General features: G+C 48.0%; 1 protein-coding gene across 1 annotated transcript in view; it reads right to left on the bottom strand.

The window, feature by feature from the left end:
* Positions 1-4,989: 4,989 nt before the first annotated feature.
* Positions 4,990-25,647, bottom strand: part of TXNDC5 (thioredoxin domain containing 5) — a 65,932-nt gene continuing 45,274 nt past the window's right edge. The window contains exons 8-10 of the mRNA XM_075314780.1: positions 18,762-18,844; positions 15,844-15,973; positions 4,990-5,808 (exon numbers count right to left, since the gene is read on the bottom strand). Of these exons, the coding sequence (XP_075170895.1) occupies positions 5,686-5,808; positions 15,844-15,973; positions 18,762-18,844 (336 nt within the window). The 3' untranslated portion in view covers positions 4,990-5,685. The remainder of the gene's footprint in view (positions 5,809-15,843; positions 15,974-18,761; positions 18,845-25,647) is intronic.

Raw genomic sequence — 25,647 nt, 5'->3', positions numbered from 1 at the left:
GGTCCGGTCGGACTGTATAATAAAAAAAAAAAAAAAAAAAGTCTAGTTCTGGATGGGACTTAAACCCGAACATCTGCCCGGATGCCAAAAACCCATATAAGTCTATGGGAACCCAAATATTACCTGTAAAATAGGGACAATACACTTACCGAACCTCCTGCGCGGCTGTAACGCTACTTCCGGGTCCTGCTCATCAGTTGTCCTACATATTTACCGCTTTCCCTGCCCACCGGTGGCTCTGATTGGTTGCCAGTAAGCCACGCCTTCACCCTCACTAACAGTACCTGTGATTGGTTGGAATCACAAGCGCTTGTCTGCGTGCTTATAGTAGAGGGTAAAATAAGTAAATAAAAATGGTGTAAAAGGTCCCCCCTATAGTGATACCAGCACAGAAAAGCCACGGCTACAGGCTGCCGGTCTCAGCCATTGGCTTATCTTGGCTTTGAATCAAAATAAGAGGAACCGCATGCTGCTTTAAAAAAAAACCAAAAAAAAAAAACCCAGTGCAGTCCTCCCAATTTTGATACCCAGCCAAGATAAAGCTGACAACTAATTGTATTCATTTATAGGATCTGGTATTCTCAGGTTGGAAAAGCCCATGATTTGGAGCCCCCAGCCTAAGAATAGCAGCCTGCAGCTGCCCCGGAATTGTATCCATTAGGCCAGCTTCACACTTGTGATTAACTCACACAAGTGCAATGCGAGAAAATCTCGCATTCCACTTGGACCAATGTTAATCAATGAGGCAGCTCCCATCATCTGCTATTTTTTTCTCTGTCCAAATCGGACTGAGAAAAAAAAAAAAAAAATTTGCAGCATGCTGCGTTTTGGTGAATTAATCGCGCGTGTGTCTCCCCAATGAAACTGGAGTACGTGTAAAAAAAAAAAAAAAAAAAAAAAAAAAAAAAAAAAAGTCACACACACCATCCTAGGGACATGCATTTTTTTTTTCTAACTACATTTTATCGCATGTTGCAGAAAACACTGGAAATGAGTGAGGTCTGTCGGTCAGTTAATTTCTCTGTCAGTTGGTCTATTTCTCTCTCCGTCTCCCTGTCGTCTGTCTCTATTTCTCTGTCTATTCCTCCCCCCCCCCCCCCCCTCAAACTCACCGATCACCAGTGCGGCGCTGCACAGCTGTCACAAAGCTCCGGCGGCTTTTCCTCTTTTGAAAAAGCCGGCCGCTCATTATTCCATCTAGTATTCACCGCTTTCCCCGCCCACCAGTGCCTATGATTGGTTGCAGTGAGAGACACCCCCACGTTGAGTGATAGCTGTCTCACTGCAACCAACCGCAGCCGCCGGTGGGTGGGTCTATATCGTGCAGTAAATGAAATAAAATGGCGTGTGGTCCACCCACCCCCAATTTTCATACCAGCCAGGGTAAAGCCATACAGCTGGAGGCTGGTATTGTCAGGATGGGGAGCACCACGTTATGGGGAGCCCCATACCATAAAAATATCAGCCAGCAGCCGCCCAGAATTGCCGCATCCATTAGATGCGACAGTCCCGGGACTGTACCCGGCTCATTCCGAATTACCCTGGTGCATTGGCAATCGGGGTAATAAGTTAATGGCAGTAAGTCCTAGGTTAATCATGGCAGGAGTCTCCCCGAAATACCTTCCATGATTAACCTGTAAGTTAAAGAAAATAAAGACATACATACACCCAAAAGTCCTTTATTTGAAATAAATAACAAAAAAACAAAAAACACCCTCTTTCACCACTTTTATTCAAGTCCCCCAAATACCCCTCCAGGTCCGACGTAATCCACAGAGGTCCCACGACGCTTTCAGCTCTGCTACATCAGAAGCTGACAGAGCGGTCACAGACCACAACCGCTCTCTGTGAGCTCCCCGCAGCGACTTAAGTGAGTCACGCTATCAGCGGTGCCGTCACTCACGTTACCCGCGGCCACAGATCTCAGCTGGAGGACTGCAGCTGTGGCCGCAGGTAACCTCAGTGACAGCACCGCTTATAACGGAGATCACTTCAGTCACTCAGGGGATTTGCGGTCACCGGTATGACCTTCACCAGTGACAGAAAATCAGGCCATGACACACAGACAAAGCCGCAGGATGACAATGAAGTTGGGTGAAGTTCATCCGACTTCATTCTGATCCCCGGCTCTGTGTATCTGCTGTCAGCGGCTATTAAGCTCTGCTACATGGCTCTGTGTCTGCTGTCAGCAGCCATGTAGCAGAGCTGAATGGCAGATGACATAGCTGCTGAGAATAAAAACAGATAACATACGCATCAAACACTGATTGCACACGGACTACAAATCAATTGAAAAATCACATAATCGCATTGCTGTTGCATTGCGCACAGATCAAGACTTTAACAGAGCTCATGCTACTTTCTAGCATGAGACTCGGACCGATTTTACACTCGCAAGTGTGATTCCAGCCTTAGAAGTGACAATCCTGGCAGTTTACCTGTCTCTTCTCGATATTACCTCTTTTGCCACTGCATCGGGGTAACACTCCCAGACCCCCGGCTGGCAGGGTTCAGAGCACGGCCCTGTATTTTAAGACAGAGTACGGTGCTCAGATCACCAGAAGTCATTTTGTGGAAATGCGGGGTATGATCTCTGGTGAACTGAGAGACGTCACTGCTGCCAGCCAGGTCCCCCTGGTCACTGTTTCCCGGAGACTGGAGAGATTGGACATGTTTCGGGTCTCTCCAGGCTCTGATGTAACAGAGCCAGGACCATCGTGGGACACTGTCGATTACGGCGAAACTTCAAGGGTCTTTTTGGAGTTAATAAAGAGGGTGCTGTATTTTATTTGAAATACAAACACTGAGAAAAATCCTTTATTTCTTTTGACTTCTAGGATTAGTGATGAGGGGGCTTAGTGACAGCTGTGCGCTGTCATTAACCCCTAGTAACCAGATTGCCATCACGCCAGGGCAATTGGGAAAGGACGGGTAAAGCATCAGGATTGTCGCATCTAATGGATCCGGCAATTGTTTGTAGCCTAGGGGGTCTGCTATTCAGTACGGATGCCGAACTTTACAGTTCAGGTTCACTCCTCACTAGTTATAATCATGTGACTTCTGTACAAGAGTTTGAAGTGTGCATTTACATGTCCATCCTTACCTTTCCACTTAGCTCAACATACCTCTAGTTAAATGGCAAGAGAAGACTAGCCTAAATAAAAATAAATAAATAAAAAAAAAAATGCAAATTCCTTGTGACATTGGGATACTTCCCTATTAGATGTTTACACTATATTATCCATGTGTGGCCTTCAAGAAGTTAAGTTGTGTATTGCAACCCAGAAATGGTTTTGCTAAGGAGGTTCCAATTGCCAATTGGATCAGACTAAACTGACCTGAAAGTCAGAAAAGTGTGGAAATAGGTACTTACCATAATGGACTTGAAGCAGATAGTATAGTGAACATTTTGAATTACACTAAAGGGAATCTGTCAACAGGTTTTTGCCATCTCATCTGAGAGCAGCATGATGTAGGCAGAGAGACTCTGAATCCAAAGATGTATCACTTAGATTACTGGGTGCAGCAGTTCTGACAAGCATAATGTTTAGATTTAGCAATGCAGCGGATCCGAGAGAGCTGTCCCGGTCCACACCAGGGCTTCAACAGACACTGTACATTGACAGTGAGGTGCCAATCAGAGGAGGGGATGTGCCCGACAACATCGCAGGAGCCAACAAGTCACAGCAATGAATAGGTCCTGCTGCCTAGACAAATAGTGCAAATAAGCAACATCATGGACCTTAAGAAAAGAGGTGCCCCATAAATGTTATATTTTTGACCAAATGTCTTGAAGGGGTTGAAAAGGGACTGTTGATTAATGCCTCAAATACTAAAATTTAAATCTTGGGGAGGGGGAAACCCAGTGGACGAGGCACCCGGGTGAACCTGCTAAAAGATGTAACAAATCTTTTGATCCAGGTATTGTCGGCAAGGTTATAATTGTACAAGGCCCCAAGGGCAGGTATCTAGCCCTTTAGGGTACCAACAGCTAAACCCAATTCTAACCTTGTGCCCCCTGGTGGTTTACATAGGCTACTGACATGTTGTCTCAAAGTACCTGAATGTGGCGACCTTGCAGAACTTGAAGCAACTCTTTTAGGCCTCTCTATTGCCCAGAGTTCAGTTAAATTGGAGGAACTTCTTTCCCAAGAGTTCCAAACGCCCTGAACTATGTGATCCCTTAGGTGTGTTCCTCAAACTAATGTGCTTTCATCTGTGGTAATGGTGTCTGTTATCGGGACCACCCAAGCAGTCTCTGCTGACAGGTTCTCCCACTGCAGCCACCCTCAGTGGGACTGCAAGGTTAGTGAGGATAGCACTAGCTCCCCTACTAGATAATCCCCTAGTCACCTCTGCGCTCTTAAAACTTCCAACTGAAGGTAATGGGAGTGGAGCTGAGCCCATAGGACCGCAGGAATGCATGAGGTGAAAGATCCTAGCAGGGACATAGCCTTCCTGAGGGACAAGGCTGGATTGCCCAAAGCTGCAGTTACCAAGGTCATTATTTTCTATTTCTTCTCCCCTAGAAGGAGACATGATTAGGACATGGAGTCCAGAAGTAGACACCTAGGAAGGACTGTCTCCGATCCAGCTGCAATTTTGACTTCTCCACATTTAGAACCCAATCTAACTGGGTCAAGATGAATCTTATTCTTAGGGCCTGGGTATGACAATGTTCTTCTGACCGCCCTACCACCAGGAAGTCATCTAAGTATGGTACAATAAGAGTGTTTTGGTCCTACACATGAGCAATCATTTCAGCTATAACTTTGGTGAACACCCTTGGTGCCATAGAGATACCAAAGGCCAGGGCTCTGAATTGAAGGTGCATCAGTTACTGACCACCGCCACTGCAATCCTGGAGATACTTCTGTTTTTTTTCAGAGAACAAAAATGCACTTTATATTTAAAAGGTCTTTATATACAAGAATGTGATATTACATTAGACCAGATCTGAAAACTATTAAATACAAAACACAATGAATCTTGTTTGTTGGTTATAGCCACGTTTATTGGTGTAGCTGGGCCTATTCAACAAAACTCCTAGGCCTGGGCCTAAAAGCACATAGGATGACCCTGTTTAATCCACCCCCACCCCACATAAAAAGACAGAAAGGGGAACAGAAAAAAAAACAAAACACAAAAACATGTGGCAACAATTTGTAACAAGCATTCATCTATAATAGAGACCATACTGCATTTGATTTCCCCACAAAATAGTAAAAGGGACAAAGTAAAAAATAAAAGACGCAAGCCATCATCCCTCACCCACTAAGAAGTAAGGCACTTCACATCTGATTTAACAATAGGAACACATTTTCAAAATGGTAAAAATTGGTGCACTAAAAGTTTTATAAACCAACAACTACACTTATAGTGGTATAACGCACATCCTGAGGTGTTTTCAAAGAGGTTTCTTAGGAACTTCTGATATAAATTGTTACTGGGCCTACTTTTTCATGATAAATCTTGTTGCACAGAACACTCAGATGATAATCAAAAAAAGGATAGGGCTACATGGTGTCAGGTGTAAAAAAACAAACAAAAAACATAATATCCATGTTGGAGTTGCAGGCCATTCTATGCCACCATGAAGCCCTAGTCATATAGTACTGCATTTAAAGAATTCTGTAATTGGTTGGCCCATACAGGTAGCACAAACCCATAGGGTTTAGTACAGATTTATAGTTCATCTCTGGAGTGGCGCAGGACAAAGTTCTGCAATGTGTCCAGATCTCTGGCTCCTTCATGTTCGCCAATTTTTTCCCCACCACGGAAGAGTAATAGAGATGGATACCCCCGTACCTATTGAAGAAAAATTCAAATAAAATTTAGTCAAAGTGGACAAACAAAGCATCTACTAGTGGTTCATATTGGAACATGCATCTATGTAAAGCACTATATGCATGTAAAGCGGCTGAAAAGCAATCCAGATTTTAAGATATCTTGTCATTTGTTTTCATAGTACAGTAGAAATCTGCTTTTCCATTTAGACAGATCATTGCCAAAAACTCCTCATCCCTCATCAGTATTGTTCTACACAAAGAGCATGGGACAGGAAAACAAAAAGGGAACATGTACCAAAATTGGTGCACATGGAGTCTAAGTTTCCAGGACAACCAATCAAGTCTGGGTTTTTATTTTTCAAAAAGGTATCTGAAAATAACTAGATGTGAAATCCATCTGGCTGCCCTGAGCAACTACACCCCAGAGTGCGTGTTCACAATTTTTTTGCTGTTTTAGATGCAGAATTTCTCAATATCACAAGCAGTTCAAAAACCACAAATGTAAATTGGAGAGTTTGACGGGTTCAGATTATTTGTATCAAATATTTTGTGCTGTTTTATTTGTGATGAATACACAATCAAATGCAAGTCAATGGGTAACTCAAATAATTTTGTGCCTGGGGACCCTCCCAGGATGTCTGGAAAGGCTGTAAAAATGCTGAAATGGATGGAAAAGTGCTGAAATTGAAAGGGGAACCCATCATCATTGACAAATCACAGCTGACATCTAATGGAAGTGCAATTTGTGGGACGGCTGCGGGCTACTATTTTTAGGCTGGGGAGGGCCCAAAAACCATGGACCTTCCCAGCCTGAGAATAGCAATCCCCAGCTGTCTCCTGTACCTGCGCTGGTTATCACAAAGAAGGGAATTTTGTTTACTTACCGTAAATTCCTTTTCTTCTAGCTCCAATTGGGAGACCCAGACAGTGGGTGTATAGCTACTGCCTCTGGAGGCCGCACAAAGAACTACACTTAAAAGTGTAAGGCCCCTCCCCTTCTGGCTATACACCCTCCCGTAGGAGTACAGATTCCTCAGTTTTAGTACCAAAGCAAGAAGGAGGAAAGCCAATAACAGTTTCAAAAACAAATTCAACCCGATAACTAGATCGGAGAACTTAAGAAACAACGTGAACAACATGTGCACCCGAAAAAAACGAAACCCTAAAAACAGATAGGGCGGGTGCTGGGTCTCCCAATTGGAGCTAGAAGAAAAGGAATTTACGGTAAGTAAACAAAATTCCCTTCTTCTTTTTCGCTCCTAATTGGGAGACCCAGACAGTGGGACGTCCAAAAGCAGTCCCTGGGTGGGTAAAAAGATACCACATGAACGGGCTGTCATACAGCCTCTTCCTACAGGTGGGCCACCGCCGCCTGGAGGACCTGTCTACCTAGGCTGGCGTCTGCCGAAGCGTAGGTATGCACTTGATAGTGTTTGGTAAACGTGTGCAGACTCGACCAGGTAGCCGCCTGGCACACTTGCTGAGCCGTAGCCTGATGCCTCAACGCCCAGGACGCACCAACGGCTCTGGTAGAATGGGCCTTCAGTCCAGATGGAATCTGAAGCCCAGCAGAACGGTATGTGTGAAGAATTGGTTCCTTGATCCACCGCGCCAGGGTGGATTTGGAAGCTTGCGATCCCTTATGCTGACCAGCGACTAGGACAAAGAGCGCATCCGAACGGCGTAGAGGCGCCGTGCGAGAAATGTAAATCCTGAGTGCTCTCACCAGGTCCAACAGATGTAAACCCTTTTCAAATTGGTGAACTGGATGCGGACACAAAGATGGCAAAGTGATATCCTGATTGAGATGAAAGGAAGAAACCACCTTGGGAGAAAACTCTGGAATTGGACGCAGTACTACCTTGTCTTGGTGAAATACCAGGAAGGGAGATTTGCAAGATAACGCCGCCAGCTCGGACACTCTTCGAAGAGACGTGACCGCTACAAGAAAAACTACCTTTTGTGAAAGCCGAGAAAGGGGAACCTCTTTCAAAGGCTCGAAAGGCGGCTTTTGAAGAGCAAGGAGAACCTTGTTCAGATCCCAGGGTTCCAATGGCCGTCTGTAAGGAGGAACGATATGACAAACTCCTTGGAGAAACGTGCGTACTTTAGAAAGCTGTGCCAAGCGCTTCTGAAAGAATACGGATAACGCAGAGACTTGACCCTTAAGCGAGCTAAGGGACAAACCTTTTTCCAACCCAGACTGCAGGAAGGAAAGAAAAATTGGCAATGCAAATGGCCAGGGAGAAAACCCTTGAGCCAAGCACCACGCTAAGAATATCTTCCACGTCCTGTGATAGATCTTAGCTGAGGATGGTTTTCTAGCCTGTCTCATTGTGGCAACAACTCCCTGAGATAAACCTGAGGCCGCTAGGATCCAGGACTCAATGGCCACACAGTCAGGTTCAGGGCCGCAGAATTCAGATGGAAAAACGGCCCTTGAGACAGCAGATCTGGACGGTCTGGTAGTGCCCACGGTTGGCCTACCGTGAGATGCCACAGATCCGGGTACCACGACCTTCTTGGCCAATTTGGAGCGACGAGTATGGCTCGCTGGCAGTCGGACTTGATTTTCCGGAGAACTCTGGGTAACAATGCTAGAGGTGGGAACACATAGGGGAGTCGGAATTGCGACCAATCCTGAACCAACGCGTCTGCCGCCAGCGCTCGGTGATCGTGAGACCGTGCCATGAAAACTGGGACCTTGTTGTTGTGCCGTGACGCCATCAGATCGACGTCCGGCGACCCCCAGCGGCAACAGATCTGTTGAAACACGTCCGGGTGAAGGGACCATTCTCCTGCGTCCATGCCCTGGCGACTGAGAAAGTCTGCTTCCCAGTTTTCCACGCCTGGGATGTGAACTGCAGATATGGTGGACGCTCTGCTTTCCACCCACGTCAAAATCCGCTGGACTTCTTGAAAAGCTTGGCGACTGCGTGTTCCCCCTTGGTGGTTGATGTACGCCACCGCCGTGGAATTGTCCGACTGAATCCGAATCTGCTTGCCTTCCAGCCATTGTTGGAAGGCACGCAGGGCAAGATAGATTGCTCTGATTTCCAGAACATTGATCTGCAAGGTGGACTCTTCCTGAGTCCACGTCCCCTGAGCCCTGTGGTGGAGAAACACCGCTCCCCACCCTGATAGGCTCGCATCTGTCGTGACCACTGCCCAGGACGGGGGAAGGAACGACTTTCCCTGTGACAATGAGTTGGGGAGAAGCCACCAACGTAGAGAGTCCTTGGCAGTCTGAGAGAGGGAGACAGTCCTGTCGAGGGACGTCGAATTCCCATCCCATTGGCGCAGAATGTCCCATTGGAGAGGGCGCAGATGAAACTGCGCGAACGGGACTGCCTCCATTGCTGCTACCATCTTTCCTAGGAAATGCATGAGGCGCCTCAGTGAATGCGACTGGCTCTGAAGAAGAGATTGCACTCCAGTCCGTAGCGAGCACTGCTTGTCCAGTGGAAGCCTCACTATCGCTGATAGAGTATGAAACTCCATGCCAAGATAAGTCAGAGATTGGGTCGGGGTTAGATGAGACTTTGGAAAGTTGATAATCCACCCGAAAGTCTGGAGAGTGTCTAGCGCCACCTTCAGACTGTGTTGGCATGCTTCTTGAGAGGATGCCTTTATAAGCAGGTCGTCTAGGTACGGGATGACCGAGTGACCCTGCGAGTGCAGAACAGCTACTACTGCTGCCATGACTTTGGTGAAGACCCGGGGGGCTGTTGCCAGACCGAAGGGTAACGCTACGAACTGTAGGTGCTCGTCGTGTATGACGAAGCGTAGGAAACGCTGATGCTCTGGTGCAATCGGCACGTGGAGATACGCATCTTTGATGTCTATTGATGCTAGAAAATCTCCCTGAGACATTGAGGCTATGACGGAGCGTAGGGATTCCATCCGGAACCTCCTGACTTTTACGTGTCTGTTGAGCAACTTCAGATCCAGGACGGGACGATACGATCCGTCCTTTTTTGGGACCACAAACAGATTGGAGTAAAAACCGTGACCCTGTTCCTGAAGAGGGACGGAGGTCACCACTCCTTCCGCCTTTAGAGCGGCCACCGCCTGCAACAGAGCATCGGCTCGGTCTGGTGGTGGAGAAGTTCTGAAGAAACGAGTTGGCGGACGAGAACCGAACTCTATCCTGTACCCGTGAGATAGAATATCTCTCACCCAACGGTCTTTGACATTTGCTAGCCAAATGTCGCCAAAGTGGGACAGCCTCCCACCGACCGCGGGTGTGGGCATCGGAGACCGCAAGTCAGGAGGACGTCGTTTTGGCAACGGTTCCTCCGGCTGGTCTTTTTGGGCGTGACTGAGACCTCCAAGAATTTGAACGTCTCTGGTCCTTTTGAGTCTTTTTTGACGAGGCGAATTGGGACCTGCCCTGTCCTCGAAAGGACCGATAACCAGACTGACCCCTCCTCTGTTGGGGCTTGTTTTGTCTGTGTTGCGGTAAGGAAGAGTCCTTACCCTTGGAGTGTTTGATGATTTCATCCAAACGCTCTCCAAACAATCGGTCACGAGAAAAAGGCAAATTGGTTAAGCACTTCTTGGAATGAGAATCTGCTTTCCAATGTCTCAACCACAGAGCCCTACGCAAAACAACTGAGTTGGCTGACGCCACTGCCGTGCGGCTTGTAGCGTCAAGAACAGCATTAATCGCGTACGACGCGAATGCCGCCATTTGCGAGGTCAATGGTGCTACCTGCGGGGCAAATGCACGTGTGACTGAGTCGACTCGCGCAAGCCCGGCCGTGATAGCTTGGAGTGCCCATACGGCCGCAAAAGAAGGCGCTAATGACGCTCCAATCGCTTCATAGATGGATTTCAGCCAGAGCTCCATCTGCCTGTCAGTGGCATCTTTAAGTGCCGCTCCATCTTCAACAGCAACCAAGGATCTGGCTGCAAGCCTGGAAATTGGAGGATCCACTTTTGGACACTGGGTCCAACCCTTGACCACTTCAGAGGGAAAAGGGTAGCGTGTATCTTTAAGTCGTTTAGGAAAACGCCTTTCAGGATAAGCGTGGGGTTTCTGGATTGCGTCTCTGAAGTCAGCGTGGTCCAGAAAAGTGCTTAATGTACGCTTAGGGTATCTGAAATGGATTCTCTCGTGCTGCGAAGCTGACTCCTCTACAGGAGGAGCTGGTGGGGAAATATTCAACATCTTATTGATGTTAAATATAAGATCATTAACTATGGCGTCACCATCTGGTGTATCTAGATTGAGAGCGGTCCCAGGATCAGAATCCTGATCAGTTAAGTCCGCCTCATCACCCATAGATTCATCCCGCTGGGATCCAGACCATTGAGATGAATGTGAAGGCCCGTCATAACGAGCCCGCTTAGGCTGCCCGGGGCCATCGTCCGAGTCAGAGTCTTCACCCTGAGGTGTAGATGCCCGTCCCGGAGCTAGGAGCTGAGGGGGACCAGGGGGCAATACATGCACAGTGTCCGTGGTCTGAAGTACAGGCCTAGCTCGCAATGTGTCAAGAATTTGTGACATAGTGAGAGACATTCTGTCAGCAAAAGCTGCAAACTCAGTCCCTGTCACCTGGACAGCATTCACAGGTAGTACACCCTGGGACACGTCCAGCAGAGGTCCCGACTGTGCAAGCGCCGCAGGGGCCGAGCACTGCACACAATGGGGGTCCGTGGAGCCTGCCGGTAGAAAAGTCCCACATGCGGTGCAGGAAGCATACAATGTCTGTGCCTTGGCACCCTTGCGTTTTACGGGCGACATGCTGCTGGCTCTCTGCATGTGAGAGAGTCTATAGCCAAAGGGCGACCAGCGCTATGCAATACCAAGTATTTGTAGCCACAAAATACTAAGGATACTACGAGCACAAGAGGGGGTGAGCCCACTGGGCTGCTTACCGCCCGCTGAACAGCGGGTAAGAGGCTGCAGAATGCCTTGTCTGGGTCTCCCCGGCTCCCCTCTGCAGCTCAGCGTGTCAGCAAGAATGGCTGCAGGCTTCTGTGGAGAGGGGCGGTCCGTGGGAGTTCCCAAACAAAAGTGCGGGAACAGTGTCCCCTCTGTGCTGACTGTGAGGGCTGGAGTATGTAAAAACGACTCCAGCCCTCAGCGCTGATGCACTGGCCAGCGTCCCGCCCCTCTCCTGACTGGCAGGTCTGTGGGCGGGAACGAACGAACGCAGGCCGCAAAAGCCGGGGACTCGAGTTATCAGCGCGGCCGCCGTAAAAGCGCGGGCCGCGCTGAAGTCCCCGGCGCACCGCAAGTGCCAGCCGCGCCGCTGTTCAAGCGGCCGGCGCGACCGAGTTCTAGCGTGGGCAGCGTCCCGCCCCTCTCCTGACTGGCAGGTCTGGGGGCGGGAACGAAAGGAAGCAGGCCGCAAAAGCCGGGGACTGTAGTTATCAGCGCGGCCGCCGTAAAAGCGCAGGCCGCGCTGAAGTCCCCGGCGCACTACAAGTGCCAGCCGCGCCGCAGTCCCAGCGGCCGGCGCGGACTATTTCCATAAATGTGCCTGCTTCAGCAAAGCTGAATGAGGCCATGGCACAGGCGCCGCAGCGCTGATGTCCCCCGGCGCACTACAACACCCAGCATGCTGCGGTGTGAGCGCCAGATACACGGGGACACAGAGTACCTTGAGGAAGCAGGGCCATGTCCCTGATGTACTCCGCTCCATCCAGCATCTTCTCCAGGGGCTGTAGATGGAGCACGGTCTCTGTGCCTGGAGACCGGTAAATCCCACTTCACCCAGAGCCCTGTAAAAAGGGATGGGGAAGGAATCAGCATGTGGGCTCCTGCCGCCGTACCCGCAATGGGTACCTCAACCTTACAAACACCTCCGACATAAGTGGGGTGAGAAGGGAGCATGCTGGGAGTCTGTATAGACCCTCTTTTCTTCCATCCGACATAGTCAGCAGCTGCTGCTGACTAAGAACAATGGAGCTATGCGTGCGTGTCTGACCTCCTTGCGCACAAAGCTAAAACTGAGGAATCTGTACTCCTACGGGAGGGTGTATAGCCAGAAGGGGAGGGGCCTTACACTTTTAAGTGTAGTTCTTTGTGCGGCCTCCAGAGGCAGTAGCTATACACCCACTGTCTGGGTCTCCCAATTAGGAGCGAAAAAGAAATAGGCAAGAGACCACACGTCTTTTTTCTTCCACTGTACCTGACAATCACAGTAATGCCAGTAGCAAAGATGGGTACAGCATTACTGTGATTGGAAGGCAAACCCCGCATGTCTAGCGGCTGAAGACTCAGGCGCCAAACGTGGGGAGGGGACTCAAAACGCAAGGTGAATACCAAAATACTTGAGGAGTAACAAATAACCCGAATACCTTAATATTCTTGCAAGTAACGAATATTATAGAATATTCCCTCATCACCATTTCTAACAAAAAAAAAAAAATATGTATAAAACAAACTCCTTAGTGTTAACACGACCAGAAGTTAGAGAAAGGGGAAAAAAGTCTTCCCTTGCAACTCCTTGTTATCAGGAACAAGACACTGAGCAGTGGTTCAATGCAAACTGCCATACTTTAGGTTCTTTCTGACTCTTAAAAGGGAGCCTAGCAGATGATCAAGATCCATGGGCACCAAGTATCAGGAACTGGCTGTGATTTCAGCAAGTTACATTGGACTCCACAAAGCTGCGGCATTTCAGAGAAATACATACTTTAAATAGCCAACCAAGGACAGAGATGCATGGTAGACTAATCTGACCGCTGCCAGGTCTCTCCCTATACACGCACGCAGAGAGAGACCTGCACTCAAGGGTAGTGGATGGTGAAAAGCCACTGAGAACCTGCTTTTTTTGACTAGTCATCTGTGCATCTTGGTCAATAACCTCAGGCCCTCATATTGATGCTTTACATTAGCCAGATCCTATGCCTCAGTTTTTAGCCCTCTTAGTGGACTGGATCCCACAATCATTTTATTGCATAGTTCTGATTCTCTATGGACATTTAAATTTGGTGATTGTCGGTAACTGACATGTGATGGGTATGGTGGAGGTACAGCTCCTGAGCTTGCTGAATAGAAATATGGCATACCATTACCTTGTACATTGAAAAGTGGTTAAAAAGGACAACTATAAAAACTGAAGACTAAACTACACTTAGGCTATGGTCACACTCTGCATCTTTACTGTGTTTTTGGTGCATTTTTGACGTCACAAAGATGCACCTAAATGTGTGTGTGTTTCCTTCTCCTTGTGCGGTCCCACCCCCTCAATTTTGATACCTAGCGAAGATAAAGCAACACAGCTGAGGGCTGGTATTCTCAGGCTGGGGAGACCCATGTTATTGGGAGCCACTGAGCCTAAAAATATCAGCCAGCAGCCTCCTGGAATTGCCGCATCCATTATATGCAACATTCCCAGTATTTTGTCTAGCTCATCACGATTGCCCTAATGTGGTGGCAATCGGGGTCATAAGGAGTTAATGGCAGCCCATAGCTGAAACTAAGTCCTAGATTAGTAATGGCAGTTATCTACCCGAGACCCCATCCATCACTAATCTGTAAGTGAAATGAAATAAACACCGAAATAATGATTTGGAAGACAAAAAAGCATCCTCTCACCACTTTATTAACCCAAAAACACAACCCCTCCAGATCCCAAGACACTTCCAGCAGTGCTCCATATCTGAAGCTCACAGCGAGAGCCATAGAACAAGACTGAGTTTAAGAAGGATGACCAGCTCACCTGTATAGGATCAACTCCCCACTTGGAAGCACGGATAGCAGCATTGCTGATTTAGGAACTAAAAAAAGAATCTCCAGCTTCCATATGCAAAAAAAAAATTCTCTTATTTTCAAAACTTAAAATCCAAGTACACCGGACAAGATGCAAAGTTTTGAAAGTAGAAGAATTATTTTTTTATTCATATGGAAGCTAGAGATTCTTTTTTATAAAACAAGACTGCCTGCTGTGAAGTTCAGGCCACAACTGAAGTGAGCAGCGTGCTCAGCGGTAATGTCACTTAGGTTAGCCTTGGCCACGGCCTGCACCTGTGACAGCAAATCACCTGAGTGACGTCCCTCAGATCGCGCGGCTCACTTCAGACACTCGTGACTCCAGCTGTGGCCGCGGTTAACCACTTATCGCGCGGCTCACTTCGATTGCTGGGTGGAGCTCACAGCAGGCAGTTTTTTCCATGGCCACTCGCTGCGACTGTCAAATGTAGCAGAGCTGGAAGCGTTGTGGGACCTTGTGTGGTTTACGTCGGACCTGGAGGGGTGTTTGGGGGCTTAATAAAGAGGTGAAAGAGGGTGCATTTTTGTCTTCTTTCAAATAAAGGATTTATTGGGTGTTTGTTTATTTACTTTCACTTACAGATTAGTGGGGAGGGGTCTCAGACGCCTGCCATCACTAAGCTAGGGCTTAGTAGCAGCTGTGGGCTGTTATTAACTCCTCTTTACCCTGATTGCCACCGCACCAGGGCAACGGGAAGAGCCAGGCCCAGCACCAGAATTGGCACATCTTATTGATGCGCCACTTCCGGGGCGGCTGTGGGCGGCTGTTAAGCTGGAAAGGGCCAAATAACGATGGCCATTCCCACCCTAATAATATCAGCCCCCAGCTGTCTGCTGTACCTTGGCTGGTTTTAAAAAAAAAAAAAAAAAAAAAAAAAAAAAAAAAAAAAAAAGGGGGGGGGGGGGGGGGAAATGCATAATTTAACAAAAAAAAAATTAAAAATTAGCTGGCCAAGCTAGCTATCCCTCTATCAAGCTATTCTGTTACTTGTATCTATTCTATAGGTTCTATTATCTATTAGCTATCTATTCTCGCTATTATCCTATCCTATCATGTTTTGTTTCTCCTTTTAAAAAAACAGCAAAAACTCATGCATTTTTTGGGCCACAAGCTACATTTTCTGACACCACAGGAAAAAGATGCAGTCAAGAGCCACTCAGGAAAAAAAGATGCTGTGTGTCAATATAGCCTTAAAATTATTATATGTGATAATGTTTTAAACGTGGCTCATGTATACAATAAAATATGTAATTATATTGGCCCTCCACAATTAAATCAAACCGTCAGGCAGCCCACATTCTATGTTAATGAAGGTATAGACTTACTGAGAATCTGTTACACAGGGATCTCTCCGCAGTGCAGTCAACTTTGGCAATTTTCATTTCACTCAAACCAGCAAAGTCCTTTTTAGAAAGATCCTCCCATGTAGGGGCGAGATGTTTACAGTGTCCACACCTTTAAAATCATATGAGCAGGAAGAAAAAAAAAAATAAATAAGGGAGTTATGTAATTGGCTCTTTAATAAGATTAAAAAGTACATAAATCAGCCTTGTAAAGGGGTAGTTCAGCCTTGACCCAAAAGTGTGCAGTCACTGACTGTAGAAAGAGTTTTCTGATCTCGGTAGCAGAATTAAGTGGTCATGTGACCGCAATTCTGCATATTTCCGGTCAGATTCTGACTAGACGTGTGCGGCCTCATTCAATAAACGTGAATGGAGCAAGGCTGCATCCGGCACTGCAGAATTCTCCAGATGGATTGCAGATTTTCATGCCGAGCCAGGAAAACCCCTTTAAAAATAAGAGGACTTAGTCAGCAGTGGCCAGTTTTTAATTTTTGATTCCTGCTGCTCCTGAGTATTCCAGCTTTAGTTTTTTTTCTCTGCCATACTGATATTGGCTTTTTTAAGTAATCAAGATCTGTTATGTACCAAGAGGATGTGGCTCATAGGAATCTGTGCGAGCTTCCCTAGGTTGCTCAGCATTGTGAGGAATGCCTCTTGGTAAAGACCATGAAATTAGCACGAAATTAAAAAAACAAAAAAAACAAAAACACGCACATCATAGAATACTCAGGGAAGCAGAGCGAATAAGAACAAAAACTGGACCCTTGACCCGATTTCAGGTCCTCTGAAAACTCGCCATGCTTGGTGGTGGGTTTTAATCCAATGCCATTGTAAATTTACAGCATGGGATTAAAACTGTAATCTGGCAGAAGCAGGTCTGGTCAGTTGCTGTCAGACATGGATAGGGACTTTGAAGAGAACAAAGCAACGGTCAATTAGGGCTTCTACCTATTTTGCTAGATGTGTAGCTCCAGGTACTGAGTAAAAGGCATTGTCAATGCTTCTACTTGACCTGGCGAACTCATGATCTGTCCAGCAAACCAGAGCTGTATGTGTGTATGTATGTGTCTCTAAAAACTAAGAATTTTTTTTAATTAAAAAAAGGGGAACTTTTAGTGAAAAGCCACTAGAAACAAATTGTTTCCATGTAAAAGAAAAATGGAGTATTACAAAAAAAAAAAAAAAACACCAACCCCAAAACACTTTTTCAAATAAAATGTACTCGAACATCTAAATGTATATCTGTTAAATGTTTAAGAGTTGCAACAGTTTTCTACAAATCCTCCTCATTTCAGGGGCTCAAAATGATTGGACCAATTTACCATAAATAAAAATATTTAATACTTTGTAGAGAATCCTTTGCAGGCAATGACTGCTTGAAGTCTGGAAGCCAAATATGTCACCAACTGTTGGGTTTCCTCCTTTGGGATGTTTTGCCAGGCCTTTTCTGAAGTTGATTTCAGTTGTTGCTCGTTTGTGGGTCTTTCAGTTTTAATATTTCTCAAAAGCATGTGAATTGCATGCTTAATGGGGTTGAAATCTGGTGATTGACTAGACCAATGCAGAATATTCCACTTTTGTGTGTTAAACGCCTGTGTTGCTCTTAGTTTGTTTTAGTCATTGTCCATCTGCTGCATTTGGTGGAATCTGAGCAGAAAATATAGTCCTGTACATCCTGCTGCTTCTGTCTTCAGTCACATCATCAATAAACACTAGTGACCCATGGCCATTGGAAGCCATGCATGCTCCTGCCATCACACTGTCTCCACCATGCTTTAGAGGATGTGGTATGCTTTGTATCAGGAGTCATTCCATGCCTTCTCCCCATCATTCTGGTACAGGTTGATCTTAGTTTCATCTATCCACAGAATGTTTTTCCAGAACTGAGCTGCCTCCTTTAGATGCTTTTTTTGGCAAAGTCTAATCTGGTCTTTCTACTTTTAAGGCCGATTAATGGTTTGCACCTTGTGGTGATCACTCTGTATTTGCCCTTATGAATTCTGCTCTTTATGGGAGACATGTACTGAATCACCCATTTCCTGGAGAGTTTTCTTCACTTGGGTGGATGTTGTGAAGGGGTTTATCTTCATCGTGAAAAACATTCTGCGATCATCTACCACTGCTGTCTTTCATGGACGTACAGGCCTTTTAGAGTTCCTAAGCTCACCAGTTTGCTCATTTTTTTTTTCAGAATGTACCAAAGTGTTGATTTGGCCACTAACATTTATGCTCTTTCCTTAAGCCTTATGATGGGTCCGTTTCTCTTCCATAGTGAGCTCCTTTGACTGCATGTTGTGAGATCACAGCAATAGCTTCCAATGCAAATGCCACACCTGGAATCCGCTCCAGTCCTTTTACCTGCCTAATTAATGATTGATTAACAAGGGAAGTGCCCATGCTGCCAATAAGGAGCTTTTGAGTTAGCTGTCCAATTACTTTTGGTCCCTTGAAAAAGAGGCTACAAATTAAACTGTGATTCCTAAAAATTACTCCAATGATGATGAGAATACCCTCAAAATAAAGCTGGGAGTCTGCACATTAAGTCAATATTTATTATATTACTATCTTGAAAAAGTTTTGGGAAATAGTTAACAAAAATGCCAAACTTGAGTCAAAATATTTCTGTGCGTATATTATATATACACACACACACATACATTTTAATTTAATGCACACCAAGACACTGAAAAAAAAACCAAAACCTTAATTTCTCCCAAATAAAATCTCATACAGCAAACAAAAAAAAAAATAAAATAATGAATGATACCTAAATATAACTAAAGTTATAATTGCTAAATCATAAAGTGGCAAAAAAAAAAAAAAAAAAATATATGTAGAATTGAAAAATAGACTTGCCTTTTGTGAATTAAAGTCTCAACATCTACAGCTAAAATACTCACCATGGTGCATAGAACTTAATGAAACTAACACCGGTGGCCACGGTCTGATCAAAGTTACTTTCGGTTAGAGTCAGAACTTTGGACTGGAAGAGAAAAACAAAAGGTGTTTTTTCATGAGTAATGAAATTCACACATTATTTCATGATTTAATGAACTATATCAAGTATTCCCCCCAAAACCTCCTTAGCAAGTCTATGGGTCCGTGAAAAAACACGTACAGCACACGGATGGCATCTATGTGCTGTACGTGTTTAACATGTAAAATTATAAAAGTAGCTTCATAATTTATTTAATGATCCATTCATGGAAAAACCTGTTGACAAGGAGATTGTAAAAACGGGCAAATTGATGTCACACTGATCCAAAACACTGATGACATCACTACCGTTTTTTTCACATACGTGTTTTATACGGACATGTGAAGGAGGCCTAAATTGTGCCTTTTAATTCACTGCTGTGTAATTTCTAAGCTCAACTAGATTGTTTCATCACTTAAATCTTCGATCCTAAAGAATAACATATGAATCAACAAAATCTTTATATATCTCAGATTAGTAATAGTTTGTTACAGCTTGAAAAGTACACTAACTTCACAAAATTTAACATTTTTCAATTTTGACAAAATTTTAACATTTAGTGCTCAGTATCCATTTATTAACCAAACTTAAATTAAATCTAGCAAACCTACCACTACTGATCTGCAATGTTTTACGGTGGCATGTACCGGATTTTTCGTTTTATAAGACGCACCGGATAAGACTCATCCCAAATTTAAAAGTAAAAAAAATAAAAATGGGGTCAGTCTTATACTTCAGTGTTGTCTTACCGGAGCGGGGCAGCAGTGGTTGTGAAGCGGGGTCACAGGAGGCAGAGGTTGTGCTGGCAGCTGCGGCGGGTCCATGGTGGCAGCTGCGGGTTCGTGGCGGCGGCAGCAGCGGGCCCGTAGCGTTGGGCCAGAAGTGGAGCAGGCCGGTGCGGTGAGTGTTCGTCTGTCCGCGTTCCCGGTTCAAATGATGGCGCCTGGAGCAGCGCATGCGCTGATGGAGCTCTCATCCAAGAGCTCCATCTGCGCACACGCCGACTCCCGGCGCCACCATTTGAAACTGGTACCGCGGACACACTGGGACACCTGCCGCACAGCCACCCGCACAGAGTGGCAGCCAGCAGGCCGCCCGTTCTCCCGCACAGAGAGGCAGCCGGCCTCCAGAACAGAGAGCCAGCCTGCACCTACAGACGCCCGCACGCAGCCACAAGCACCCGGCCGCCCACACGCAGCACAGAAAGCCCCCCCCGGTAAGCTATATTTGGATTTTAAGACGCACCCCTCATTTTCCTCCCAAATTTTTAGAAGGAAAACTGCGTCTTATAATCTGAAAGAAGGGAATTTTGTTTACTTACCGTAAATTCCTTTTCTTCTAGCTCCTATTGGGAGACCCAGACAATTGGGTGTATAGCTTCTGCCTCCGGAGGCCACACAAAGTACTACACTTTAAAAGTGTAACCCCTCCCCTCTGCCTATACACCCTCCCGTGCATCACGGGCTCCTCAGTTTTGGTGCAAAAGCAGGAAGGAGGAAAAACTTATAAATTGGTCTAAGGTAAATTCAATCCGAAGGATGTTCGGAGAACTGAAACATGAACCAAAAGAACAATTCAACATGAACAACATGTGTACACAAAAGAACAACCAGCCCGAAGGGCACAGGGGCGGGTGCTGGGTCTCCCAATAGGAGCTAGAAGAAAAGGAATTTACGGTAAGTAAACAAAATTCCCTTCTTCTTTGTCGCTCCATTGGGAGACCCAGACAATTGGGACGTCCAAAAGCAGTCCCTGGGTGGGTAAAAGAATACCTCGATAAAAAGAGCTGAAACGGCCCCCTCTTACAGGTGGGCAACCGTCGCCTGCAGGACTCGCCTACCTAGACTGGCATCTGCCGAAGCATAGGTATGCACCCGATAGTGTTTCGTGAAAGTGTGCAGACTAGACCAGGTAGCTGCCTGACACACCTGCTGAGCCGTAGCCCGGTGCCGCAATGCCCAGGACGCACCCACGGCTCTGGTAGAATGGGCTTTCAGCCCTGAAGGAAGCGGAAGCCCAGAAGAACGGTAGGCTTCAAGAATCGGTTCCTTGATCCACCGAGCCAAGGTTGACTTGGAAGCCTGGGAACCCTTACGCTGGCCAGCGACAAGGACAAAGAGCGCATCTGAACGACGCAGGGGCGCCGTGCGAGACACGTAGAAACGGAGTGCTCTCACCAGATCCAAAGAGTGCAAATCCTTTTCACATTGGTGAATTGGATTAGGGCAAAAGGAAGGTAAGAAGATATCCTGATTGAGATGAAAAGGGGATACCACCTTAGGGAGAAATTCCGGGACAGGACGCAGAACCACCTTATCCTGGTGAAAAACCAGGAAGGGGGCTTTGCATGACAGTGCTGCAAGCTCCGACACTCTTCGGAGTGAGGTAATTGCCACAAGAAATGCCACCTTCTGCGAAAGACGTGATAAAGAGACATCCCTCAGCGGCTCGAAAGGTGGTTTTTGAAGAGCCATTAACACCCTGTTAAGGTCCCAGGGTTCCAGCGGACGTTTGTAGGGTGGAACTATGTGGCAAACTCCCTGCAGGAACGTGCGGACCTGCGGAAGCCTGGCCAGGCGCTTTTGAAAAAATACGGAGAGCGCCGATACTTGTCCCTTGAGAGATCCGAGTGACAAACCCTTGTCCATTCCGGATTGGAGGAAGGAAAGAAAAGTGGGTAAGGCAAACGGCCAGGGAGAAAAACCATTATCAGAGCACCAGGATAAGAAGATCCGCCAAGATCTGTAATAGATCTTGGCTGACGTTTGTTTCCTGGCCTGTCTCATAGTGGCAATGACATCCTGAGATAATCCTGAAGACGCTAGGAGCCAGGACTCAATGGCCACACAGTCAGGTTGAGGGCCACGGAATTCAGATGGAAAAACGGCCCTTGTGACAGCAAGTCTGGGCGGTCTGGAAGCGCCCACGGTTGACCCACCGTGAGATGCCAAAGATCCGGGTACCACGATCGCCTCGGCCAATCTGGAGCGACGAGAATGGCGCGACGACAGTCGGACCTGATCTTGCGTAACACTCTGGGCAGCATCGCCAGAGGAGGAAATACATAAGGCAGTCGAAACTGCGACCAATCCTGAACTAATGCGTCCGCCGCCAGAGCTCTGTGATCCAGAGACCGAGCCATGAAAGCCGGGACTTTGTTGTTGTGCCGTGACGCCATGAGATCGACGTCCGGCGTTCCCCAGCGGCGACAGATCTCTCGAAACACCTCTGGGTGAAGAGACCATTCCCCCGCGTCCATGCCCTGACGACTGAGAAAATCTGCTTCCCAATATTCCACGCCCGGGATGTAAACTGCGGAGATCGTAGAGGCTGTGGCTTCCACCCATTGCAGAATCCGCCGAACTTCCTGGAAGGCCTGACGACTTCGCGTGCCGCCCTGATGGTTGATGTATGCGACGGCAGTGGCGTTGTCCGACTGTATACGGATCTGTCTGCCCTCCAGCCACCGATGGAAGGCCAATAAGGCTAGATACACTGCCCTTATCTCCAGAACATTGATCTGAAGGGAGGACTCTACCGGAGTCCAGGTTCCCTGAGCCCTGTGGTGGAGGAAAACAGCTCCCCACCCTGACAGGCTCGCGTCCGTGGTGACCACAGCCCAGGTTGGGGGTAGGAAGGATTTTCCTTGCGATAGAGAATTGGGAAGGAGCCACCACTGAAGAGACGTCTTGGTTGCAAGGGACAGAGAGACGTTCCTGTCTAGGGAAGTCGACCTCCTGTCCCATTTGTGGAGAATGTCCCATTGGAGTGGCCGCAGATGGAATTGCGCGAACGGCACTGCCTCCATCGCTGCCACCATCTTCCCCAGGAAGTGCATGAGGCGCCTCAAGGGGTATGAGTGACTCCGAAGGAGAGATTGCACCCCTGCTTGTAGTGAAAGCTGTTTGTCCCGCGGTAGCTTGACTACCGCTGACTGAGTATGAAACTCCATCCCGAGGTAAGTCAGTGATTGGGTCGGTGTCAACTGGGATTTGGGGAAGTTGATTATCCACCCGAACCGCTGGAGAGTCGCCAGAGCGACTGTAAGGCTGTCTTGACACGCCACCCGAGAAGGTGCCCTGATTAGGAGATCGTCTAAGTAGGGAATCACCGAGTGGCCCTGAGAGTGAAGGACCGCCACAACGGATGCCATAACTTTGGTGAACACCCGTGGGGCTGTCGCCAGGCCGAATGGCAATGCCACGAACTGAAGGTGTTCGTCCCCGATGGCGAAACGCAAGAAGCGTTGATGTTCGGGTGCGATCGGCACATGGAGATAAGCATCCTTGATGTCGATCGATGCTAGGAAGTCTCCTTGTGACATCGAGGCGATGACCGAGCGGAGAGATTCCATCCGAAACCGTCTGGTGCTCACATGTCTGTTGAGCAATTTGAGGTCCAGGACGGGGCGGAAAGATCCGTCCTTCTTTGGCACCACGAACAAGTTGGAGTAAAAGCCGCGACCTTGTTCCTGAGGGGGAACAGGGATCACAACTCCCTCTGTCTTCAGAGTCTGCCTTCCATTCGCGCAGCCACATGGCCCTGCGGACTGCCACAGAATTAGCAGATGCCACCGCTGTACGGCTAGCAGAGTCTAGGACTGCGTTCATGGCGTAGGAAGAAAAAGCTGACGCTTGAGAAGTCAGAGACGCAACTTGCGGAGCAGAATTACGTGTGACAGCATTAATCTCAGTCAGACAAGCTGAGATAGCTTGTAGTGCCCACACAGCTGCAAAGGCCGGGGCAAAAGACGCGCCCGTGGCTTCATAGATGGATTTCACCTGGAGCTCTGCCTGTCAGTGGCATCCTTTAGCGATGAGCCATCTGCAACCGATAACACAGATCTAGCCGCTAATCTAGAGACTGGAGGATCCACCTTGGGACACTGAGCCCAACCCTTAACTACGTCAGAGGGGGAAGGGGTAACGTGTGTCAGTAAGGCGCTTAGTAAAGCGCTTGTCCGGAACCGCTCTAGGCTTCTGGACAGCATCTCTGAAGTTAGAGTGATCGAAAAACGCACTGCGTGTACGTTTGGGGAACCGAAACTGGTGTTTCTCCTGCTGAGAAGCTGACTCCTCTACAGGTGGAGGCGGGGGAGACAGATCTAACACCTGGTTGATGGACGAGATAAGATCATTTACTAAGGCGTCCCCTTCAGGTGTATCAAGATTGAGTGCAACGTCAGGTTCAGAGCCCTGAGCTGCGACGTCTGCCTCGTCCTCCAGAGAGTCCTCGAGCTGGGAACCCGAGCAGCGTGAAGAGGTCGGGGAAGATTCCCAGCGGGCCCGCTTAGTCTGTCTGGGACTGTGTTCCGGGCAGGATTCCTCCGCGTGGGACCTAGGGCCCAACCTGGGAGCGCGCTGCAGCGCGGAGCAAGAGGGGCCTGGAGGCGACGAGCTAACGAGGCCCGGGGCCTGTGTAAGGACCGGTCTGGACTGCAAAGCTTCCAGCAGCCTGGCAGACCATTTGTCCATAGACTGAGCCATGGATTGTGAAAGTGACTCAGAGTTTCTCAGCAAACGTAGCAAACTCTGTCCCTGCCGCCTGGACAGGGGGAGCAGGTGGGTCTACATGAGCCGAGGGGTCCACTAGTGACCTAGGCTCCGGCTGAGCAAGCGAAACAGGGGTCGAGCATTGCTCACAGTGAGGGTAGGTGGAACCCGCAGGTAACATAGCCCTACAAGAGGTACAGGTCGCAAAGAAACCCTGTGCCTTAGCACCTTTGCTCCTTGTGGACGACATGCTGTTGTGTCCTAGGAGAGTGATCACTGAGGGTATATGGGAAGGGGTATACAGCCCGACCGAACAGAAATATGCATATAAAACACGTATCTATTCCGGCACCCTGGGGGGGGACCAGCACCGGGTGACCGGTGTGGCTTACCGACCGCTAAAAAGCGGGGTGTGTGTCCTCCAGATTCCCTTGCCTTAGGTCTCCCAGAGCTGCAGAGCTCTTCTCAGATAATCCTCCACCGGCAGAATGCCAAAAAACATGGCTGCCGGAGCTCTCAGGGGAGGAGTGGAGCCGTGGGCGGTGCTAGAAAAGTGCGGGAATCTGGGGTCCCCACAGTGATCAGTGAGGGGGGAGGACACATCGAGGATGTTCCTGCCCTCACAGCCGACATCAGGCCGGCCGTCCCGCCCTTAGACAGGCAGGTCCGGGCGGGATTTTTGCTACTAGGCCGCGATGAAGCCGGGGACTAAATTTAAAACCGCGGCCGACAAGCAGGCGCGGAAGTCCCCCGGTCTTCACAAATCAGCAGCTGCTGCAGCGTCCGGGAAGCAGGTGCTCCATGCACAGTCCCCATGGGGACACAGAGTACCTTATAGATGCAGGGCCCGGTCCCTGAGGATAAATAGACTCCTGTCCAGCAGATTCCCACAGGGGCTGCGGAGGGAGCCCGGTCCCAGTGAATGGATGACCGGTCAGGATCCCACTTCTCCCAGAGCCACTAAGGGATGGTGAAGGAAAACGGCATGAGGCTCCGGCCTTTGTACCCGCAATGGGTACCTCAACCTTAACAGCACCGCCGACATAGTGGGGTGAGAAGGGAACATGCCGGGGGCCCCGTGGGGGTCCTCTTTTCTTCCAACCGATATAACTAATCTGAGAATGCATGAGTGGATGTGTGCCTCCTTCCACACAAAGCATAAAACTGAGGAGCCCGTGATGCACGGGAGGGTGTATAGGCAGAGGGGAGGGGTTACACTTTTAAAGTGTAGTACTTTGTGTGGCCTCCGGAGGCAGAAGCTATACACCCAATTGTCTGGGTCTCCCAATGGAGCGACAAAGAAAGTACGGTATATTT

This window comes from Anomaloglossus baeobatrachus, chromosome 6 (genome assembly GCF_048569485.1).
Source record: "Anomaloglossus baeobatrachus isolate aAnoBae1 chromosome 6, aAnoBae1.hap1, whole genome shotgun sequence".
Lineage (NCBI taxonomy): Eukaryota > Metazoa > Chordata > Amphibia > Anura > Aromobatidae > Anomaloglossus > Anomaloglossus baeobatrachus.
This window is presented reverse-complemented; position numbering and strand designations above follow the sequence as displayed.